General features: G+C 40.3%; 1 protein-coding gene across 1 annotated transcript in view; it reads right to left on the reverse strand.

Moving 5' to 3' along the window:
* LOC127438971 (glypican-1-like) overlaps positions 1 to 21,337 on the reverse strand; it is a 49,166-nt gene that overhangs the window by 9,720 nt on the left and 18,109 nt on the right. The window contains exons 3-4 of the mRNA XM_051694925.1: positions 8,613 to 8,771; positions 5,624 to 6,021 (exon numbers count right to left, since the gene is read on the reverse strand). Of these exons, the coding sequence (XP_051550885.1) occupies positions 5,624 to 6,021; positions 8,613 to 8,771 (557 nt within the window). The remainder of the gene's footprint in view (positions 1 to 5,623; positions 6,022 to 8,612; positions 8,772 to 21,337) is intronic.

Here is a 21,337-nt window from a genome sequence, read left to right on the forward strand (position 1 = left end):
TCTTTTTAAAGATGCCTTTCTGATTGTGTGTTATTCCTGGTTGCGCTCGTCATCTCTCGCCTTCTGGCGGTCACGATCGCTGTCTTTCATGTCTGGGCACTGCTCACGTGGAGACAGCGTTCATGGATGGTCATGTTCTCATTGCGAGGACATGTCCATGGCAACGATGCGGTTGCGGCTCACCTTCATAAGAAAGCAAGCCACCCCAGAGGCTCCCCGTCTCGGTCCTTTTACCCACAGGTATGAGGCCAACGCAGCTAGCACTGGGGGCGATTTGGGGACCCCAATGGGACCGCCTCCACTGGGTGTCCCCCCGCAGACCTCCCATTCCCCAGCATGCTCATCTGCCCCGATTGGGCTTCCGGATGAGTCCGCCGGCTCGTCTCATGGCGAGTTCGACCTCTTGTTCGGAGCCTGCGAAAGTGATGAGCTCTCGAGCGCAGCATCGGAGAGTGGGCTCGTCCAGTCGGACGTGGAAGCCTCAGCTGGGCTCCTCCCTTCAGGGATGATTGCTCAGTCACAGGCTGACGCGGAGATGATGACACGCTTTCCCGGGCAGCCGCGAGCATCGGCTAGAGTGGAACCCTCTGCTCTTCCCTGAACCCTCACGGCTCGATGATTGGTTCCTGGGCTCGCGGCGCCGCTCAAAGCCACGCCCCGCCCCCGTTCCTTTCTTCCCGGAAGTGCATGAAGAGATGACAAGGTCGTGGGAGGCACTTTTTACTGCCCGGTCCCGATCTTTTCAGCTTCCCCACCCTCACTACCCTCGATGGTAGGGCGGCCAAGGGCTATTCGGCAATCCCCCGGTGGATAAAGGCACTTGCGGTGCACCTATGCCCACAGAGCGCTGCCACCTGGCGCGGGTGCCCAAAGCCCCCGTCCAAGGCCTGTAGGTTTATGTCGTCTCTGACGGCCAAGGCCTATGGTGCCGCTGGACAAGCCAAGCCACCTCATGCTCCTCACGACAGCCCCCCCTGGTGAATTCCCCTGAGGAAGGATCTTCTTTCTCAGGGACGGGGCACCATCTGGCACCCGTGACCAGACCTGCGGTGGTAGACACGATCACTCAGGTTAGGGCCCCCTCTATGAGGCACCTGTATGCCTTTAAGTGGCATCTGTTCGCTAAGTGGTGTTCTTCCCGACAGGAAGACCCCCAGAGATGCGCAGTCGGATCAGTGCTTTCCTTCCTGCAGGAGAGGCTGGAAGGGAGGCTGTCCCCTTCCACCTTGAAGGTGTACGTTGCCGCCATAGCAGCACACCACGATGCAGTCGACGGTAAGTCCTTAGGGAAGCACAACCTGATCATCAGGTTCCTAAGAGGCGCCAGGAGGCTGAATCCCTCCAGACCATGCCTCGTTCCCTCATCGGACCTCTCTGTAGTTCTTCAGGGTCTACAGAGAGCCCCCTTTGAGCCTTTGCAGTCAGCCGAGCTTAAGGCACTCTCCTTGAAGACTGCCCTCCTGACTGCACTCACTTCCATCAAGAGGGTAGGTGACCTGCAAGCGTTCTCTGTCAGCAAAATGTGCCTGGAGTTCGGTCCGGGTTACTCTCACGTGATCCTGAGACCCCGACCGGGCTATGTGCCCAAGGTTCCCACCACCCCTTTTAGGGACCAGGTGGTGAACCTGCAAGCGCTGCCCCAGGAAGAGGCAGACCCAGCCCTGTCGTCGCTGTGTCCAGTGCGCACTTTACGTATCTATTTGGATCGCACGCAGAGCTTTAGAATCTCTGAGCAGCTCTTTGTCTGCTTTGGTGCACAGCGGAAAGGAAGCACTGTCTCCAAGCAGAGGATCGCCCACTGGCTCATTGATGCCATAACTATGGCATATGTCGCCCAGGACATGCCGCCCCCGGTAGGGCTACGAGCCCATTCTACCAGGAGTGTAGCGGCTCCCTGGGTCCTGGCCAGGGGTGCCTCTCTAACAGACATTTGCAGAGCAGTGGGCTGGGCAACACCCAACACCTTTGCAAGGTTCTACAACCTCCGGGTGGAACCGGTTTCGTCCCAGGTAGTGGCACGCAATACAAGCGGATAAGCCCGAGATAGCCGGCCGGGTGTATTGCTTGCACATAGCGCCTTCCACCTCCTTTTGAGCTGAAGACGTGTGCCATTAATTCCCAGTAGTGTTCACAAGCTTGTTCCCTGGTTGACTTCCTCCGAGCCCTGTGGCAGTCGAGTTTTCGGAGAGATTTGCTGCCGGCCCAGTACACGCGCTGACTAAGAGCCCTGTTCTGGGGTAGGTGCTCCGCATGGTGCGGTTCCCTGTAAGGCTAACCCCATGCGATATATATCTTCCGCTAATTCGTTTCCCTGTTGGCAAACTGTGTTTTCTTTGGGCAGAACCCCTCTGCCCCAGTCTCCATGATTGTAGTAACTCCTCCCCATTGGGCAGGATTTACCTTGAAGACTCTCCACATGGTTGGAAAGACCATGTGATGTATCCTTCCACTTAAATATCCCCCCCTCTCTTTGGGCGAGGTGTGGTCTCCGCTGTGTCTTCCCCTTTTGAGGGACACCCCCCGACCTGGTGGCCCAGTTGGATAATCCCCCTTCTTTTTTAGGAAGTGGGAAAAAAAGAAGGGGAAAAGAGGCCACGACTGGGTTAAGCCTGTCTCTATCTTTTGGGTAGTCGACTTGTCCCCAAAAAGGGCCGTTCGACACTCATAACTATGTTGGGGGAGGTTACGTGTCGACCTGGTGTGCTGGCTATGAGACACACAGTAGTCTGCCCACCACACACCACCAGTTCACGTAACACAGTTCAGCCAATTGTGGCGTTTCGTATAGGGACCCCTAGTGTCACTACATTGACACAATGTCGAGTGAGTGACAGATAGGGAACGTCATGGTTACTGGTGTAACCTCCGTTCTCTGATGGAGGGAACGAGACATTGTGTCCCTCCTGCCACAACGCTGAACTACCCGCTAAAATGGCCGGACCTTATATCGGCTCCTCAGCATAAAACCTGAATGAGTGGTTGCATACCAGCTCCTTTTATACCCGTATGTCCGGGGGAGTGGCATGCAAATACCAATCGCCAATTTTCATTGGCCTTTTATCAAAGACCAGAGGTGTCTCGGGCTCCCAAGAGTGACCCCTAGTGTCACTACATCGACACAATGTCTCGTTCCCTCCATCAGGGAACGGAGGTTACACCAGTAACCATGACGTTTCACAGCAAGTAAAAAATCAATGCATTTGGAAGTTGACAGACAATCTCTGCAACAAAGGCACTTTAATGTATTTCCCCTCTTTTAACCCTCCTAGGCTGTTCAATAAAGGCCGACGCCTTGGCTGTTCGTGGTAATTTTTGACTGGAAACTGAACAGGTATAGGGTTTTTTTTTTTTGAAGGAAATGTTAACATTTCTTCTTCCCTGAAAAAATTACAATAAAATGATGCACTTCTTTTGGGATTTTATGCTATTTAGATCTTATTTACCTGTAAATTTCTCAATTACATAATTCATTTGCATATGCAAATTTATTTTAACCTCACTTCAGTAAAAACCTACACTTTTATAAGTTGAAACATAAAGAAGATATGAAAATGTGTCATGTATTAAGGAGCAGATTGCTGAAATCTGATGGTAAAAAATAACAATTACATTACTTGAAAATTATGTCATGACAATAGTAACCAGTATATTGCTGCAGAGACTGTGTGGCCTTAATTTATGATTTTCTAATTTTAGATTTAGATTAGATTATCACAAGTTATGCATTTGTATATATATAGACAATATATTGGCTATAATTTGAAAGTATTATTAGTAAAAATTTAGCCTTTTTGTTTTTGTTTTGAAGTGTCTGTTTTTGCAATAATGTGGCATTATTGTATGTTTACTGTCAAACCTGACCATGGTGTTACAAAGAGAAGACATAGAATATGCATTTTGTTACCGAAAATTATTTTAAATATAAAAATTCAATAACTCAAAGTAAATTAGTTTACTGTTTCTTTGTTTCCATAACAGAAAGATGCAATGTTTTGTTTGGAAGGTCAGCTCCCACACCTAAGCATATACATTGGGGCCAGACTCAGATTTTATATTTTGTTCTTTGATCTGTGTGTGTGTGTTTGTGTGTGAGTGTGCATGTTCTGCCTTCTGGCAGTGTTAGTCTCACCCATTCATTTGTATTTGTGTGTGTGTTTGGCGGCGCGTGGGGGGGGGTGCATGTTCTGCATTGTAGGTGTATTATGGTCTCACCTCCTCATTTCTGTGTGTGTGTGCGTTCTGCATTGTGGCTCATTTATTAATTTTATTTGCCAAATTTAAAAAAATTGCTCTGTGTTATAGTCTCACCAATTCATTTATGTGTGTGTGTGTGTGTGTGTGTGTGTAAGTGCATATATGTATGTTTTGCACTCAGGATGTTTTATAGTCCCACCTCTTCATTTCTGTATGTTTATGATCGGCATTGTGGGTGATTTATTGATTTTATTCGACAAATCTAAAAAAAATAAAAAAAAGCTATTTTTTTAGAGTCTCTCCCATTAATTTCCTATGGTCGGTCAGTTTTTACTGCAAACAGCAAAGGTGTCGCATTTTTGTTTGTGACCACTCAGACTCATCGAATGAAGAATTTTTTTTTTATGTTCAGATTGCAAGTCTAGGAAAAGTCACTGTACCACTCTGATTGAGGAAACCATTTTCATTACAAAAGCAAATCTGAAAATGGTCAAAAATGACCGAATAGCCCAGGAGGGTTAAAGCAAACAGACTACCTATAGAGGAACAAGCAAGTTCATTCAAACAAGTATGTCTGAGTTCAACAAATGCCTCCTGATTTAGCCAGTTTCCTCATGCTCAGTTTTGATAGATTTAGTCATGTCTAAAAAAGAAAAGCATTCGCCGTCCATGGACTTTCTCAGTTACATTTAGTTAGAAAATGGAACAAAGATGCATTGATCTAAGACCCATAGAACTTCATTAGGCCAAATACACCTGTATCTGAGAAAATCAACACTTCCATTTCCAAGGCAACACTATACCACAAAGACCAAGGATCATTATTGGCAGATCTAGGACAACTTTGAATATTCATTATACCTTGAAGCACTGTGAGGTCTGTCATTAAATATGTGAGAAATTATGGAACTGCAAATCTTCCCAGAACTGAACTTCCTCCAAAACTGACTGTTTGAACAAGAAGAGTTTGGCGACCCTAAAGAATTTGCCAGTTCTCCACAACAGAGATGGAAGAAACTGTGCATGAGACAATAGCAAAGCACACTTCATGAATCTTGCTGGTATGGGAGGGTGGATGAAGGAAGCTTTTGTTATCACTTCTTTGCTGGTATTTGCCCAAAAGGCATGTGAGAGACTCACTGATTTGGAGAAGAATCCATGGTCTGATCTTCTAAGACCTAAATGGAACGTTTAGTCTTTGAAGCGAAGTGCTATATTTGGCGCAAAAACTCGGCAACTCACACTGGAAAACTCATTAAGGAAGAAGGAAATCTGGATCAAACTACTGATTCTGGAGCACAATTTGCAGTGATCTGCAAGAGCATTCAGGAGGACTGGAGGACGATTGTATTCTTTATCAAGTAGGTTTAGTATTCATGTATCATGACGTAGAGAGGACAAATACAATTTTACAGTATTACTACAGTACCTGAGACACCTTCCGTACAATCTCTCCCGCCACATTAAGGCCTTGGACAAACGCCCGAGCGGCAATGAAAGCCCGCACCAGCTTGGCCTTCAGTTCACGTGGAGCATCACCAAAAGGACGCAAGGTCTCTGTCTGCTTGGAGGCACACTCCAGGAAGTCGTCAGAGAGCAGGGAGGCGGTCTCAGGGTCGGACACCTTCAAAAGACGCTCCAAGAGCCTCATCCAGAACTCGTCCAAAACCTCCTCGAGGTTTAGGGCGGCACCACTGTAATACCGCCGCAGGTCAGCATAGAGATCGCGAAACACTCCCGCGTTAGGCCGGTACAGATCCCCCAGAGCTGCCACGAAAGCCTCCTCCAGCCACCGTTCAGAGCCATTTAGAAGTTCCAGGAAGTATGCTGCAAGGATAAAAAATTTGAATTTTCCAAGAGTGTTGTAAATCTGACTCCATTGAATTGAATTATGAATTTTCTTGTGAAACAAAGAGAAATCTATCAAAATTCAGTGAGGTTTCCTTACCTCTTTGGCAAATAATTTTTTCTTGTTTTAAAGGTACACTCAGTAATTATTTATGTATGTCATCTTGGATTTACACAGACACCTAGGGGCATGGATGAAGCATCATTTAGACACAACAGTTTTCAGTTATTGATGCCTTAAGTGATAAATCCCTCAGTGTAAGTATTCAATAACAGGGCGATTTCTGAGATTAAAGGAATATTCCGGGTTCAATACAAGTTGAGCTCAATTGACAGCATTTGTGGCACAATGTTGATTACCACAACAATTTATTTTGACTTGCCCCTCCTTTTCTTAAAAAAAAGCAAAAATCTGGGAAGTGAATGGGGCCAATCTGATAACATTAAAATTCTCACTGTTTTAAAAGTATAGCAGCAAGACATTAACAATTTGTGTTTAACATGATTTTATTGCGATAAAATTGCTTAACATTTTCTTTGTAAAGTTTTATCCAATTTTACAACTTGGTTGCCATGACGACATAAGGCTGTAAACCATTTAATCCTGCAAAAGTTTTTATTTTTTTCATCTCAAATAATATATGAGTTTTAAGAGAAGTATTAATATAAGTGTTTTTATCAATTTAGAAGCTTCACATTTCTGCTTTAAAACCAACAATTGGCCTTTTTTCTTTTATTGCAAGTACCTCATTTTAACCTCGATTTTTGCTTTTTTTTTAAAAAAATGTTTTTTAATTTAAATTTTTTAAGAAATGAGCAGTCAATCAAAAATATTTTCTTTGGTATTCAACATTAACGTCATGTGATCATAACATGGCTGCCCCCTTGAGAAGACCTTCTCCATGTAGAGTAAAACAGCTTTTATAAGGTGACTGCTATGACTGGAGTCTTCATCTCATGTGAGTGCTTATGATTTTATACATATGTTTCAAAATTACAGTTCATTTCTTTAGGAGTAAAACTTTTTAATGAGAAAATAAATAACTGAGTGTACTGTTAATCATAAACGTCACCACATTTTGTATGAATTAACTGAAAACAAGACTTAATATCTTATGTAATTTAGCTTCTCAAGTAAGTGCAACTTTTAAATATGTTTAGATATTTTTGACTGGAAAATAAGACAAAAATACTAAGAAATAGATTTTTTTTTGCAGTGTGCTGTTCACCAATGTAGATACAGATTTCAACACAACAACATGAAAACACCCTTAAATTTTATGTGACATTTTATACAGCGTACAAGCAGTATTCAGTTCTGTGGACCTGTGGATTATGGTATATGATGCAGTTTTAATAATATAATTTAATTACAACATTAATATATTCGCCACAAGCTTATTTGAAATGTAAAATCTGAATAAAAAAATGTATATAATAAGTTGTGATGAAAAATTCAGCCCGTGATTTTTCTACAAATAAATAAATAATCAGTCTCTTTAACTTCCTTTAAAGAAGATGAAAGGGAGGACTTGTTATGAAACCCAGAGCATTTTGCCTGTAAGGGGAATTTGTAAGATATTACTCAAATATAATTACTGTCATTTTAATAACGTATGGATTAATCCAACATTCTAATCTACTCCAGTAAATTCTATAGAAAGCGTGTATGTTTAATAATTAAAAATTAATTTATTGGTTACCAGTAGTTTGAAAGGAACGACATGAACAATATATTACAAAAGTAATTAAGTAACTGAAAAAAAAAATATATAAATATAAATAAAAACAATTTAATATTATTTATGCATTACACTGCAGCAGCACCCTACACCTTTATTGCAGTAAGTATCTGATCCAGGGTCAGGAAATTGAGCATCTCCATCAAAATCTCTAATCATTATTGGCCGTCACTATCGTTTATCATGGTTAAATGCTGCACTGCAGTAAAATGCCATAAAAAAACCCCACTGTAATTGCCCCATGAGGACAACTCGGTGTGAAAGCACATGAGTTTCAGAGTTTTCCTTTAATCTACACTTAAAATGACACAAACCAGGAGAGAGTTTGGGCTTCAAAGTGCTACAAATCCTTCACCCTTTACATTCATTAACCCTGATGCAGTTAAAGTTGTAGAAGAGTAAAAGAAAAATGTTAACTAAAAGCAGATGAAGTTTCATAAACTACCGCTCTGGATAAGACAGCGGTCCATGACAGTACTAGTACACTGTAAAACCTTGAAACCTCATTTCCTGCAGTCAGCGCTCTGTTCTTCCTCAATTTTATACTCTTGGTGGAGAAATTACTACTTAAGAAACAGTCCAAAGATCATTTGAAAATCATCTTGCTTATTAAACATACAGCTAACATTCCCGGCAGTACACTTTGAATGTGAAAAGGTACTTGAGGTACCATTCTGAGGTACCACACTGGCAAAAGTATCTTCATTTTTGCAGTTTGGGAAAACTAAACAGACATGTAAGAAGCGGCAAGACAATATGCTGAAGAAGACTTACGAAATCTGACCAACTGCAAGACTACGTATCTGTGCGTCTGAGGTAAGAACTCACTGTCAAATGTTCTGTACTGGGCATTGAGCGAGGCCTGTATGGAACGTCCGGCTTCCCTGACCAGACCCTCAAACTCCCGGCGGCTCAGGTTCGACAGTGTCTCCTCCATGGCACTGGTGCAGCAGGTGTAGCCCTGAGGACAGATTCGAAGATGTTCCCCTGCAAATGGAATCAAAAGATAACATGATTTAAGCTTTTTAACCTAGTTATGGCACCAAGACAGCTATTACTCAAAAGATATCAAGCGTCAAGTTCTGTAAGGTTTGAAACTTATCTTAAACTGAACGTGGAGGAAAAGGTTGACATGATTTCAAAAAAGCATTAACAAATATACTATATGGATCTCATATAGTATATACTGCTCTGTTAAATATATATATATATATATATATATATATATATATATATATATATATATATATATATATGTAAATCAGTGCAGTACTTATCAGACACAAAAACAACAAGGATCTCAATTAGGGTAAAAGCATTTGAACAGATCGATTTACACTTAATACCACCAATAAAACAAGAAAACGCTATAATTGATGTAACTAAGTTGAAAACGCAATGATAAACAGCTGCATTTAACTAAATATTACATCATTTTGTATATTTATTGTAATAAATAAGTTTTATATAACAATAAATGTATACTGCCCCCAGTGGCCGAAGCTGGAATGTTGTTGAGGTGAAATGGCCACAGGGTGGCGCCAAAAGCGAGTTGTATTTTTTTCTTTTGTTGGAAATGATGTAATACAATCAACAGGAATGCATATTTTATTGACTCTACAGCTTAACCCAAACCCAACCCTAAACCTAACTGTCAGAGTCGCCTCACAACCTCTGAATCGCGCTCACCATTGTTTATGTGAATTAAATTACAATGTACTTCCTGGTTTCCACGGGACCAGAACCAGCTGTCTTGGAGATCAGTAGTGCCACAGGGAAAGGTGAACATGTTTAAATTGATGCAAAAATGTCTGACAGGGGACGGTACTTGTCAGAATGGAGTCGTTTTCGGGGTACATGAATATTCAGAAGCAGCATGCAGATTTTCCGTGTGATCATGTTGCATAGGCAAAATTAATCGTCCAAACAAACCAATACAGGTTGGAAAAAAAAACATTTGTTACAGCAAAAGTTGCTCCGTTTTGAAAATAGTTCAACTATGGTCACGCTTCTTAAGAATGTATTTAGTGCACTTTTAGTTAATTGCTTGCCAACATTAATGTCTGAGTGAAAGTATCACTAACCAACACGTCATACAAACTTGATCGAGGGCTTCCAGGCAAGTGGAATTCAGCTCAATTGTGGCAATTAAGGATACATGTGGATACACATGAATTTGCATAAAAGCAATTTACATTTTGTTGCTCCTGGATGATTGGGTAAAATCTTTACAAAGCAGTTATGGCCTGTGTGTGTTACCATGTAAAGGCACACACAGCACTGGGTCAGTCAGGGCAAGAGCTTCTTGGATCCGGTTGACATTTAGCAAACAACTTTCCCAGCTGAGCCTGTCTTGGGTCATGGCTTTGGGAACTGGAGCGCGAGATGCTATCGCTGCCATGCATTTTTTATGCCGGCTGACTGCAGCGAGAGCGGAAAATCACAGAGAAGCACAATTTTATGTATTCACCAAGGTAAGACTGTAGCAGAGGGGGCTGAAAACTCACTTTCACCATGTTATGGTCAACCTGAGTGCCATCTGATGAGATCTCATGTGTATCTGCAGTTTAGTACTTGGAAATGTTTTTTGTGCTAATGCATTTTTGCCTAGACTACACACCCTTGAGTGCATCAATATACAGTCTTTTATACAATATTTTATTTATCCAGAAGTAAAGTATGGTGAAGGAAATACAGCAAATCTTTTCAATATTGATATTATTACGGACCCCCTGCAGTACCTTCATTGAAACCCAGGGGACCCTGGTTGAAAACACTGGATATATACAATGGTAATGGACATTTACATGGTACCCCAAGGTATTTGAAATAATTAAACAGTACTACAGTTGTACATGTGCCAAAAACATGGTATTGCCATGTGGGTAGCACTTTATTTTACAGTACTGTTCTACATTTACTACTATACAGTATAATTACAACAACTGTAGTAATTACTAGGTACTAACCCCAAACCTAACCCCAACCTTAACCTTAACCCTAACCCATATTAAGAACATGTAGTTACCTAATACTACTCAGTACTATCTTGGGTAAGTACACTTTAAGTATACTGAAAGTACACATACTGTAAAATAAAGTGCAACCATCATGTTACATGTGCAAAAACAAAAACCACTGTGTTGTCATGGTACTTAAAAAAGTTATCAAAGAAAAGAAAAAAAGGGTCTGTACACACGAACGCTTTTTGCATCTGTCTGGGATTTTGCTATTTTTTTTCCTATGTAAACATATGCTAGACGGACGTTTTTAACTGTTAAGCTGCATCTCACTGTTTTTTTTTTTAAATTTTTTTATTTTTTTTACCGTCTCCCACAGGAGCGCCACATTTGTTAGACTCTGAGTCAAGTTAAAAAGAACTTAGGGTAACCCTAACCCTAACACCTGCACTCTGTTCTACATGTGGTGCTGCATCTGGTGTATATTTTGCGTGTTTGGTGTGAACGGTTTGACAAAGACTCCATATTAATTTATTATGATTTTACAGTAGTAACAATAACTGTGCAACTATGGCATGTTGATGGAAAACTGTGGTTATCATGGAACATTTTTGGAAAGGATCTGTAATATATATATTTTATCTAACACCTTATCTCTCTCTCTCACTACCTCTCTCTCCCTCTCTCTCATTGTGGGGTTGTAAGTCTCCAAGATGAGGTTTCAAACACGCTCCGCTGCATTAAATCACATGCGCGCATGTAACAATCTCATTTGAAACATGAGCGGTCGTGCATAAATGCACCGGGATACCGAGATCATATTTTGCGTGTCGCTCCATGCCTGATGTCTCGTGGTGTTAAAAAGACTTCTCATTACGCATAGCATCACAGTTCCTTCATTTGAGTCAGTGAGTGGCGCGGGAGTGTGGCCTGCATATCAATGCTCACTGACGAGGGACTGCGAGACACAAGACAGATGAGGCTTTTCTGCAGAAGAATCTGCAGCAGCATTTGCCCGCACACCCATGAATGCACGAACATATTCTGAGTTCGGAATGGTATACTACCCATACTTCTCTTACTACTTTTGCCATATGTGTCTATGGCAGAAATAGTATGAGTAGTATGGTAGTATGCACAATTCGCAAGCCATTATTGCTGGAACAGGAATGTTGCTTTGCACATTAACTGCGTGAAAATGTCACATAGACAGAAAAGAGACAAAGGGGCATTGTGAGTTGGAGAGAGAAGGAAAGAGACGAGAGAAACAAATGCTGAGTTCTGAAAAGCATGCTTCTATACTACTCATACTATTTCAGCAGCATGCAATGTGTATATGCACACTGCGTAGTGTACATTTTATGTATGCATGGAACACCTGGCAGACCAACTACATTTGTCAAAATAGGCAGAAACTTCCATGAGTTAGAGACATTTTTATGGAAGTGAATGGGGCCAATTTTCGGAAGGTTTAAATGCATAAATGTGAAGCTTATAATTTTATAAACGCACTTCCATTTGTTCTTCTGTAAAAAAAAAAAAAAAAAAAAAATGCGGTTGATTATGCTTAGCTTGTATTGAACCCAGAATATTCTTTTAATTACTAAGTGGTTGTTTACACAACAATATGTAATAGATCAGCAATAGAGTTGAGATATTTTCACCCTATATAAAGACTAGTACATAGTGTATACTACTAAATATGCAGTAAGCAAGTATTCCATTCCAAACATAACCAGAGAGAGACTCTTGTGCATGCATATCCCATAATTTCAGTTAGATCCAGAGATGATACATGTGCTTATGAATGCAGAAGGCTCGCCAAGGTAATATTCTGCATAGGCTATAAATAAATCCAGAGGAATTATCTCTTCTCTGTTGCGTGTAAACATTGTTCAAGCCTTCTTGTGTTGCTCCGTGTACGCTAGATGGAAATCGACAGGCCGCCTCCAGAACAAGACCCAGAATCAAAGAGTGACTGAGAATCACCTGTCAACCGCTTCTATCTTTGAGCTGAAAAATCAACGGTTTCTTCAGACAGCGTAATTGTCAGTGATGGACGGCTAGACAGATAGCCAAGCAGGATGACATACAGGCTTAAATAGTGGAGAAACCTTGTGTCAGATAAGGCTGCAAAGCCCTTCATGTTAAACTGTTAGCAGGTAGTGTTCAACCAGTGTTGCTAGATCTTGCTAGAAAAGCAAGCAATTTGGTATGACAAAATAAGTAAATCACCTTTACAAAAATACATCTAAATAAGTGACCCAAGTTCTGATTTACTGTGGAATCAGTTTTCACATCCTGAATTTCCATGACTTTTCCATGACTTTACTAGTTGTTTGTGATTACTGGATAAGAATGATTAAAAATCATTTTGATTCAAACCTCCGTTGACCAATTCATGAAAAAGGACCAATAAAAAAATAAATAAAAAAGATTTGCTCAAACTTTAACTCCGCCTCAAGGTGTTGCAACACAACGCTACATTGCTCGCGTCCAGTGTAGACAGGGTCAGAGAATATTTAGCAGAAACGGGCCACTTCTATTAAAATTAATGGGAAAAATAGGAATGCCCAACCAAGGAGCTCAATGGTCAACGGATGTAGAAAGGAAGTCCCGTCTTACAGGTAAAAGAGCCAATCACCTTTTAGATACAGACATCATCTGTCAATCAACTTAAGAACATGCATGCACATTAGCTATACACGACAATTTAGGATACCAGCATTGTCAGATTTTACTGCTGATCTGAAATGTTCTTTGATCGCAATCTTGACCAACCGTTTTGGAGATTTCGGTCTTTCCCCATTCTAGTAGATAGGAGCTGCACTGTCATGACTGGAAATAGCCTCCTGAGAGCGTTCCAAAGATGGCCGACAGTGGACTTGCTAGAAAGACTTTGACAGGGGGTGAATCTCAATTCAAAGAACGCGGAGAACAGACTTACATTCTTATTAAGACCGGTCTTGCCAAACATCCTTGGAAGAACGAACTTGGAAGGACAGGAGGACGTAGAATGCATCTATTGCAAGCTTTGAGATGTGCTGCAATCTTCCTGTTGCGCAATAAACCATCACAGCACATTTGAATCCAGTGAGAGAACTACTGGCATTATCACACCAGTGACAGCATTAATATCATCACACCAGTGAGGTTTTTCAGGACTAGTGACACATTCAAAGAATAAAGTCTGTAAACACTCATTCTCTCTATGTTTATTACTGTTTTAAAATGATGCCCAAAAGAACAACAAATGTTGATGGAGTATAACGACTCTCATGAGCCGTCAGACATTCGCAAGCTTACAGCGGAAAACTCTTGATGAAAAAACAAATCAATAAATATCCTTCACCTGCCACTGTAGCACCAAGTTCTTGCCCACAAGTCACCATCCATTGCATACTCGATTTCAAGGACACATATGGGTCATTTCCTGCATTCTCAGTACTTGCGTTCTTAAGGAATGGAATCGAACTTCGGCAGTGGATGATGACGTAGAACGAGTCCACGAGAACGTAAGAACACAAAAGAACGCACATTGAGATTCACTCAGGGTGTTACATTGATGGAATATTTGTAAATTCAAACTGCAACAATCAAAAAACTCAAATGTAAACAAACCCACACTAGGCCTTGAATCTGCTTTAAGACTGCTTTTAGACAAGGCTTTGTCAAACCAACATCGAAGTTTGTCTCTACAAACTTTATCAAGTTGACTATTGCTATTAGTGGTTGCTTCATTGAGCTTTGGGGGCAAAGCCCTAGCAAGCCTAAGTATGCAACTGTATACTAAAAGTAATCCCAAAACATTACAACTTGCAATTGCCCACATTTTAAGTGACTTTATGAAAAAACAAGTCTGAAGTCACTTATAATAAGAGGACATGGTAATACTTACTTGCTTTCAACCCTACTGGCTTGATCCCTTCAGGGCCAGTGACTATATTAATCAAACAAATGCTCCATGCAGTATAGTGCTGAGCACTCTTTTTCCATTCCTCTCCCTTGAAGGGCTCTTTGATTTTCGCTTACATGCTTCAAAATGCTTCAGGGTGTCAACTTCTGAACAGATCATTACAAATAAGTAAGCACTTTTGAACAAAGCGCTGTGAAAATATACAGTGGCTTGCTTATAATGCATTTAAGTGCTGCTTGCATCACTATTATTGCCAAAACCCTAAGTATTAATCTTTGGTGTAACTCTTCCCACACCGTTTGTGGTACAGACATGAATGATACCTCAATTTATGCGGCTTGTTAAGGAGAGGTGCCCTTTTACTTTCTAAGCCATTATGCTGCGTTCCATTCAAATGAGATGTGGGATATTTCATATTTGATATCTCCGCTCTCCAACCATAAATGCATTCCTTTGCCAGATGCTCGGAAGATGACATTTAAGGAAACAAAACTGCAATGCTCCCGTTAGCTTAGCAGGTGTTTGACTGTCACTAGAGATGTATCCTAGCAACCCAATTCATAAACAATGTGCAACGCTAGAATTTGTGCTACAGGTGTACGATTATCAAAAGAGAGTATAATTTACCATGTTTTGAACACCTGCTACTCTGCTAACGTTTGTTAAACATGCTTTAATATCATGTAATGTAGGAACTTTGACTCATTTATCGATATTATTTAATACAAGTGAATGTTTATCATTTATTTGTATATCTTCCTGGGTGTCCGACATGACGTCACGCACCTGCATCTCGGCGAAATCTGAGTTTCAAATTTCCGCACAACTTTCCAAGTTGGAATTAAGACTTCAAGTGGTGTTCCATTGCACTTTTCCCAGTAGGAAGTTGAAAAATCCGACTTTCCGAGTTGAATGGAACGCAGCATTAGACTTACAATTTTTGTTTGGCGGACGATAAAACAGGTGAAAAAAATACCATAGATTTACACTAAAAGAGGGATCCGAGCCATATTTATGGGCCAGAATTGCATAACCGTAACAACTTAACAAAATCCTGGCAACCACCCACGACATCCTAGCATCATGACAGTGACTTCTACATGGGTAAATGCCACTCACATCCCCAAAATATAGAAACTTGGTTAATCTGAAATGTTTCCGCAAAATCACAAGTAACCTTGAGTATTGTGAAACATGAATGGCCTATTGCTGATCTTTGATACTGTATATATACATCTCTAAAACATTAAATTTTGCACATAGTACAACAGAAAATAATAAAGAACAAAACCTTTTTGTGGAATTTTTAAGGGCTGATCAAATGTGTATTGCCCAAGTCTCAAGAAAAATTTTAATAGTATGAGATGTTGAAATCACGAGAAATTGTAAAGTTAGCACGTACAAAAACTTACAACTTTTACTTCTATAGGGAGAAAAAAACAAAAACAATGAAAGATGTTATGACGATTTTTCCAAAGTTTATCCACTAACCCAAACCTACACCTAACCATGGTTTTATTAGGAAAATAACTTGTGCAACATGGAAGAAAACATTGATAACCAAACCAAATCAAAAACTAAATAACCACATTTGTTCACTGACATTCCCTTTCTTAAAATAAAGTGTAGGCTAGAAAAAATTTGATGTATTGTTTTGAAATTTTGTTTGTTGATTGGTTGGTCTAAAAGTCATTCGTTTTCGTACAAGCTAAGTTGACGATTTTGCCTAATTATACGAATCATTACAAGTTGTCATGAGACTATGGTGGAATTGCAATATGTTGATGGATTTCTTTGATTTATATATATCATTATGAGTAGCTTGAGTGTTGTGAAGTATGCACATTGCTAAAATAAAAAATAAAAATAAAAAAATGAATCTGGATGGGACTCTCAAGAGCTGAAACAAAGTGATGCACATATAGTATGTTTACTGATTTTCCAAGGCCTCTCTGACTGCATTCCAAAAACAAAGCTAGGCTAATTCTTATAAAACACTGATATTGACCCGACGGACTAAAAACACCCTCATGCCTTTTGGATTGGCTTCTGACTTGGACAGACTTCAGACGCAAAAGGCGAGACCTCGTTTTAAGAGTGAACATCCAAACAATGAGAGGAAGTTCTTTTGAGGGCCCCTCTTCAAGTTTACCTTCAAAGCCTCTGACATACCAATGTGAATAGTCCTTTTTATTTTCCCATCTCCCTTTCCTTCTTTTACTAGGAGAGGATTTGAGAGGACTACTTTGAGATGAGAGCACAGGCTGCCTCAGGCGCTGCTTTACCAGCAGCAGGTGCGTGAGTATCTACAGGTGAGCCTGGTCGCAGTTTGAATTCCCTGCGCTGGCCAAAAAACATGTTTATGTCCTCTGTGCCTGATTAACAGGCTGTCTCGGAGGAATGAGAATCTGTTTGGTAAGCTTGGTTCCCAACCAAACCCTTTTGGAAGTCTCATAAACACCACACCCCGATGTGACCGCTTAAGTACCACAGAGCACAAGGTTCAGGAACCAGCTGAGCAAGCAGTTTATGGAAACATACTAAGAGATTTATTTAAAGTGGAACAAAAGTGGAAAAATTGGATCTTAAGTGCTTAAGCTGACATACTAACATAGATACAAATGAATCACTCTTATTGCTGGTGCTTGCTAAGGAAAACATAACTATTACTATTGCTCATACTTAGCATTAAAGATTTTTCAAAACTCCTAAACATAAGCATTATAATTTGGCATGTGACTAGTCTCGCATAGTTTGTGCTATGGACATGAATGATACCTCAAATAATGAAAAGGTTGCTAACTGTCCCATATTTTGGCAGAAATGTTATGTTATTTTGTTTATCTCTTTGTTGTACCGCGCTCCTCTGGGTTGGTCGCCCATGCTCGTGTTTCTCAATGCCCCTCTTATCACCCCCTTATGCCTGGCTATGAGTCCCGTATGGGACACCTATTTTCCTGTTTTTAAGATATGAAATGGTTTCCCCCTTAGCAGCTAAACAGGAATGCCCTGGCAACACATAGCAATGTGTTAACAACCACTCAGAACACATTAGCAACAACATAAGAAATGCCCTGGCAACCACCCAGAAAACATATAGCAATGTGCTAACAACCACTTGGAACATCTTAGCAACTGCATAGGAACACCCTGGCAACCATCCATAACACTAAAATACATATAGCAATATGCCAATGACCACTCAGAACACCTTGGCAACCGCAGAGGAACACCCCTGGCAACACACAGCTATGTGCTAACTACCACTCAGAGCATATTAGCACATTTTCTTAATTTCATGCTAACATTTTTAACATTTCATTTCACTTCTTTTCTTTTTAAGTCTTTACCAGGCCTCCGAAAAATCAGTGACTTGCAAAATATCTATTGTAATATTATGAAATATTTGTGATTTACTGTATATGTTGCTTGAAAAATTATTTTTGCCCCCACAATGGTGTAGTTATGGCATCTACCAGCAGTGGATAACTGGCTTATTTTAACAAGCCAAACACTGACCTCATAGTAACCATAAATTCTGCATTAAGAGGATGGATCAAATTTAGTATCACATTTGACAGTGGACCAAATCTGATTTTGAATGATTTTACAGTTTACATGCATACAAAAAGATCTGATCTATGCTAGTCTAGATATCTATGAAAAACTCTTGGGTTGACGATGTAAATGTAGCCATATTGTCCATCCAAAGCTGGCTGCCATTCACAACTAATCTCTAAATCTGACCTTGATTTTAAATATGGGGTCATAAGGGTGTCATGGCACTTTGCCCAAACACTGGTCTCAATTAAGAGGATAAGCTGCCATTAATGAACACAATGCAATATCTTCTTAATCCCTAGTAGACCCATGTACTCTGAGGACACAGAAGTATGTGAAATGAGGTTAGAAAGCCAGAAAGAGTGAGTTCATAATTCAGTTAAAAAATGTGTCTAACACCCCTACATTTGTGTCAGCAACGCGGGTTTGACTTTATACACAAATGTACGTGTTTGTGAAAAAAAAAATATAATTGATGAGGAATTAGGTCCTTTTTAAAATGACAGTACAAAAAATAATCCAGAGTTTCCGGGATTTGTTGCTAATCCAGATGAAACGACACTTGCGCCTCATCACCTCTGGTCAACTGTTTTAAAGGGATAGTTCACCCCCAAATTTTCATTCTCTCATTATTTACTCCTCCTTATGTTGATCTAAACCGGTATGCTATAATAATTTTCTATGTTTTTTTTTTTTTTTTTTCAGTGGAACACAATCTTTTGAGAATTTTTTAAGGATCATCGCACAGATCTTTTCCACACAACAACAGGTTGCAACAGGGGTGTCAAACATGTCCTGCAAAGGACTCCAATGTGGCCAGTGGGATGATTTGAGGGGGGTAAAAAATACTTAAAAACATCCACGTTGATTTAGCTTATGACATTGGTATGATGATGCTTTTAGCTACAGCAGGGCAGATAAACTTTTAAATTTGCGGTGTTGCATGGATGTTATAACTTTCATCATCGGTGGAAATTTTTTAATAATGCACGACATTCATACAGGTTTGGAATGACAAGAGGGGGAGTAAATAATGACCAAATAAACATTTTTGGCTTAAGTATTCATTTAATTTTCATTTTCGTGGCAATAGCCACGTCGTTCTTATTGCCCTTCTGCCACATTTCCCGGTGACCTTTCTTTCAACCTCTTCCTGTGCCTTTTAGCACTCATTATCCCCCTCCCACTGTGTTTCTAGCACTCTCTTAACCATCTGCCTCTGGTCTTTCTTATCCGCTACCCTGCTGAGTCGTGGGGCAGCTCAAAGCGGCCCGAACATCCCAGGCGCCGGGCCGTCTTACGCTTAGAGCTCCTGACCCCTGAACCAGGCCTTGCACAAAGCCTCAATAAAGGCGATTGACGGCCACTCGCTTTATGTGCTAAAAGAGACGGCTTCAGAACAGGCCTGGTATGCCCTATAAAACATTGGAACACACACTTTAATTGATTTCTTAGGTAGTTGTAAGATGCCAGCCCTTGCTTGGTAAATGGGATTGATCGAGTGCTAGTGAAGCTATTTTGAAACTGTACTTTTTCAAGTTACTCACTGAAAGTAGTTGAACTACAGTCAAGGTACATTTTGAAATAGTAGTTAGCTACACTACATGATACTATTAAAAGTAGTACATACGACATGCGCACTATTTTCCAAGCCCTCCGAAACCAAATGACAGCTTTAACTCGTTTTTATGAAATTGACAAAATTTAAGTAGTTATTTTCTGATATTTTTATTTTCACTGTAGCTCTCAAATACCAATAACACCAAATATCATTGTTTTTCACATGTCTCGTAACCAAACATCATGACGTCAAACCTGCCACATATTTGATTTGAGAGCTATAGCGCAAAATTTCGGTGTATTTTGTAAAATTACTGTAACGTTTTTTTTTTTAAATATAAAAATGCAAAAAGAAAAAATTTGAGCCAGGACTCAAATTAATCAGTTTAAAAAATGCTCTAAATTATGCAAACTTTGCAATGCTTTAAATGAGAGAGAGGGAATATTTTAGGTGGGCGAGTTTGAATATTATCTCAGTTTGCTCGGTTCTACAGCTGCAGCACAATATAATATAAAACAGCAATGTGGCACATTGTTGCTCTGCACCACTATTTATTGAAAAAGTCGTTAGTGGAAAAGCTACTGTTTTGAAAACAGCTAAGCTACTGTTGCACTAATAAAAATGTAGTTAAAGCGTATGCCTGTATTTCTATGCCACTAGCAGCACCAAACAGAAAGAAAAAATTAATGAACACTTACCCCATCTTTCATTGGTTGGGCAAATAGGAAGTCCCTCCCCAAACTAACACCATTGGTTGAGCCAATGTTGCTATATCTGTATCTAGCTGGACGGGCCACTCAGACTACGTCTACATAATTCCAGATAAATTTGAAAACAGCTAGTTTTTTTCTGAAGCGCTCTCTGTCCACACTGCCATTATCAAACGTTTTCCAAAAGTTGTTCATCCACATTGAAATGTCTTAAATGCGCTTGCGAAAAATCTGCGCATGCAAAAAATTGCCGTTCCATGTACGGTCTGAAACGGAATTGTCCTTATGTTCCGCCGTAGGACAGCAATTTCGAGTAAACTTCCCGTTGCCTTTAAAGGAAAGCAATGTAAAGTAACATTTATCTCTAACAATGCTATCAAAGTGGATAGCAGACACAACAACACCGCTACAATATGGGTCGCGATCTTGATTGTTTTGGGTTGAATGGATCACATGACTGCGTTACGCGACAACAAATGCATCATTGTTTTCAAATGTCTCCGTTTTACCAGTCCACACTACAATGAAAATATGGTGTTTTAAAATGTATCCACTTGGTAGAGCGTTTTCTGTCACAGTGTGGATGGAAGGCCATAATGTAGAGAAAAAGGTGCCTTTTCGAATTTATCCAGATTAATGTGTCTCAAACAAACAGTAATGTTTTGATAGCACTAAAGAGTCACAGTGTTTTACTTTTTGGGGAAATCATCCTACAAATGGCTTACTTTTAGATGTTGCATATGTAATGGGAGCCAGCTGGTACGTAATAGCTGTGCGGTATGTGTAAACCTCACTTCCCTAGCCTCAAGAGGCGCACTAACGACTGATGCTAAAGGTTATAGCCT

Source organism: Myxocyprinus asiaticus, chromosome 50 (genome assembly GCF_019703515.2).
Source record: "Myxocyprinus asiaticus isolate MX2 ecotype Aquarium Trade chromosome 50, UBuf_Myxa_2, whole genome shotgun sequence".
Classification (NCBI taxonomy): domain Eukaryota; kingdom Metazoa; phylum Chordata; class Actinopteri; order Cypriniformes; family Catostomidae; genus Myxocyprinus; species Myxocyprinus asiaticus.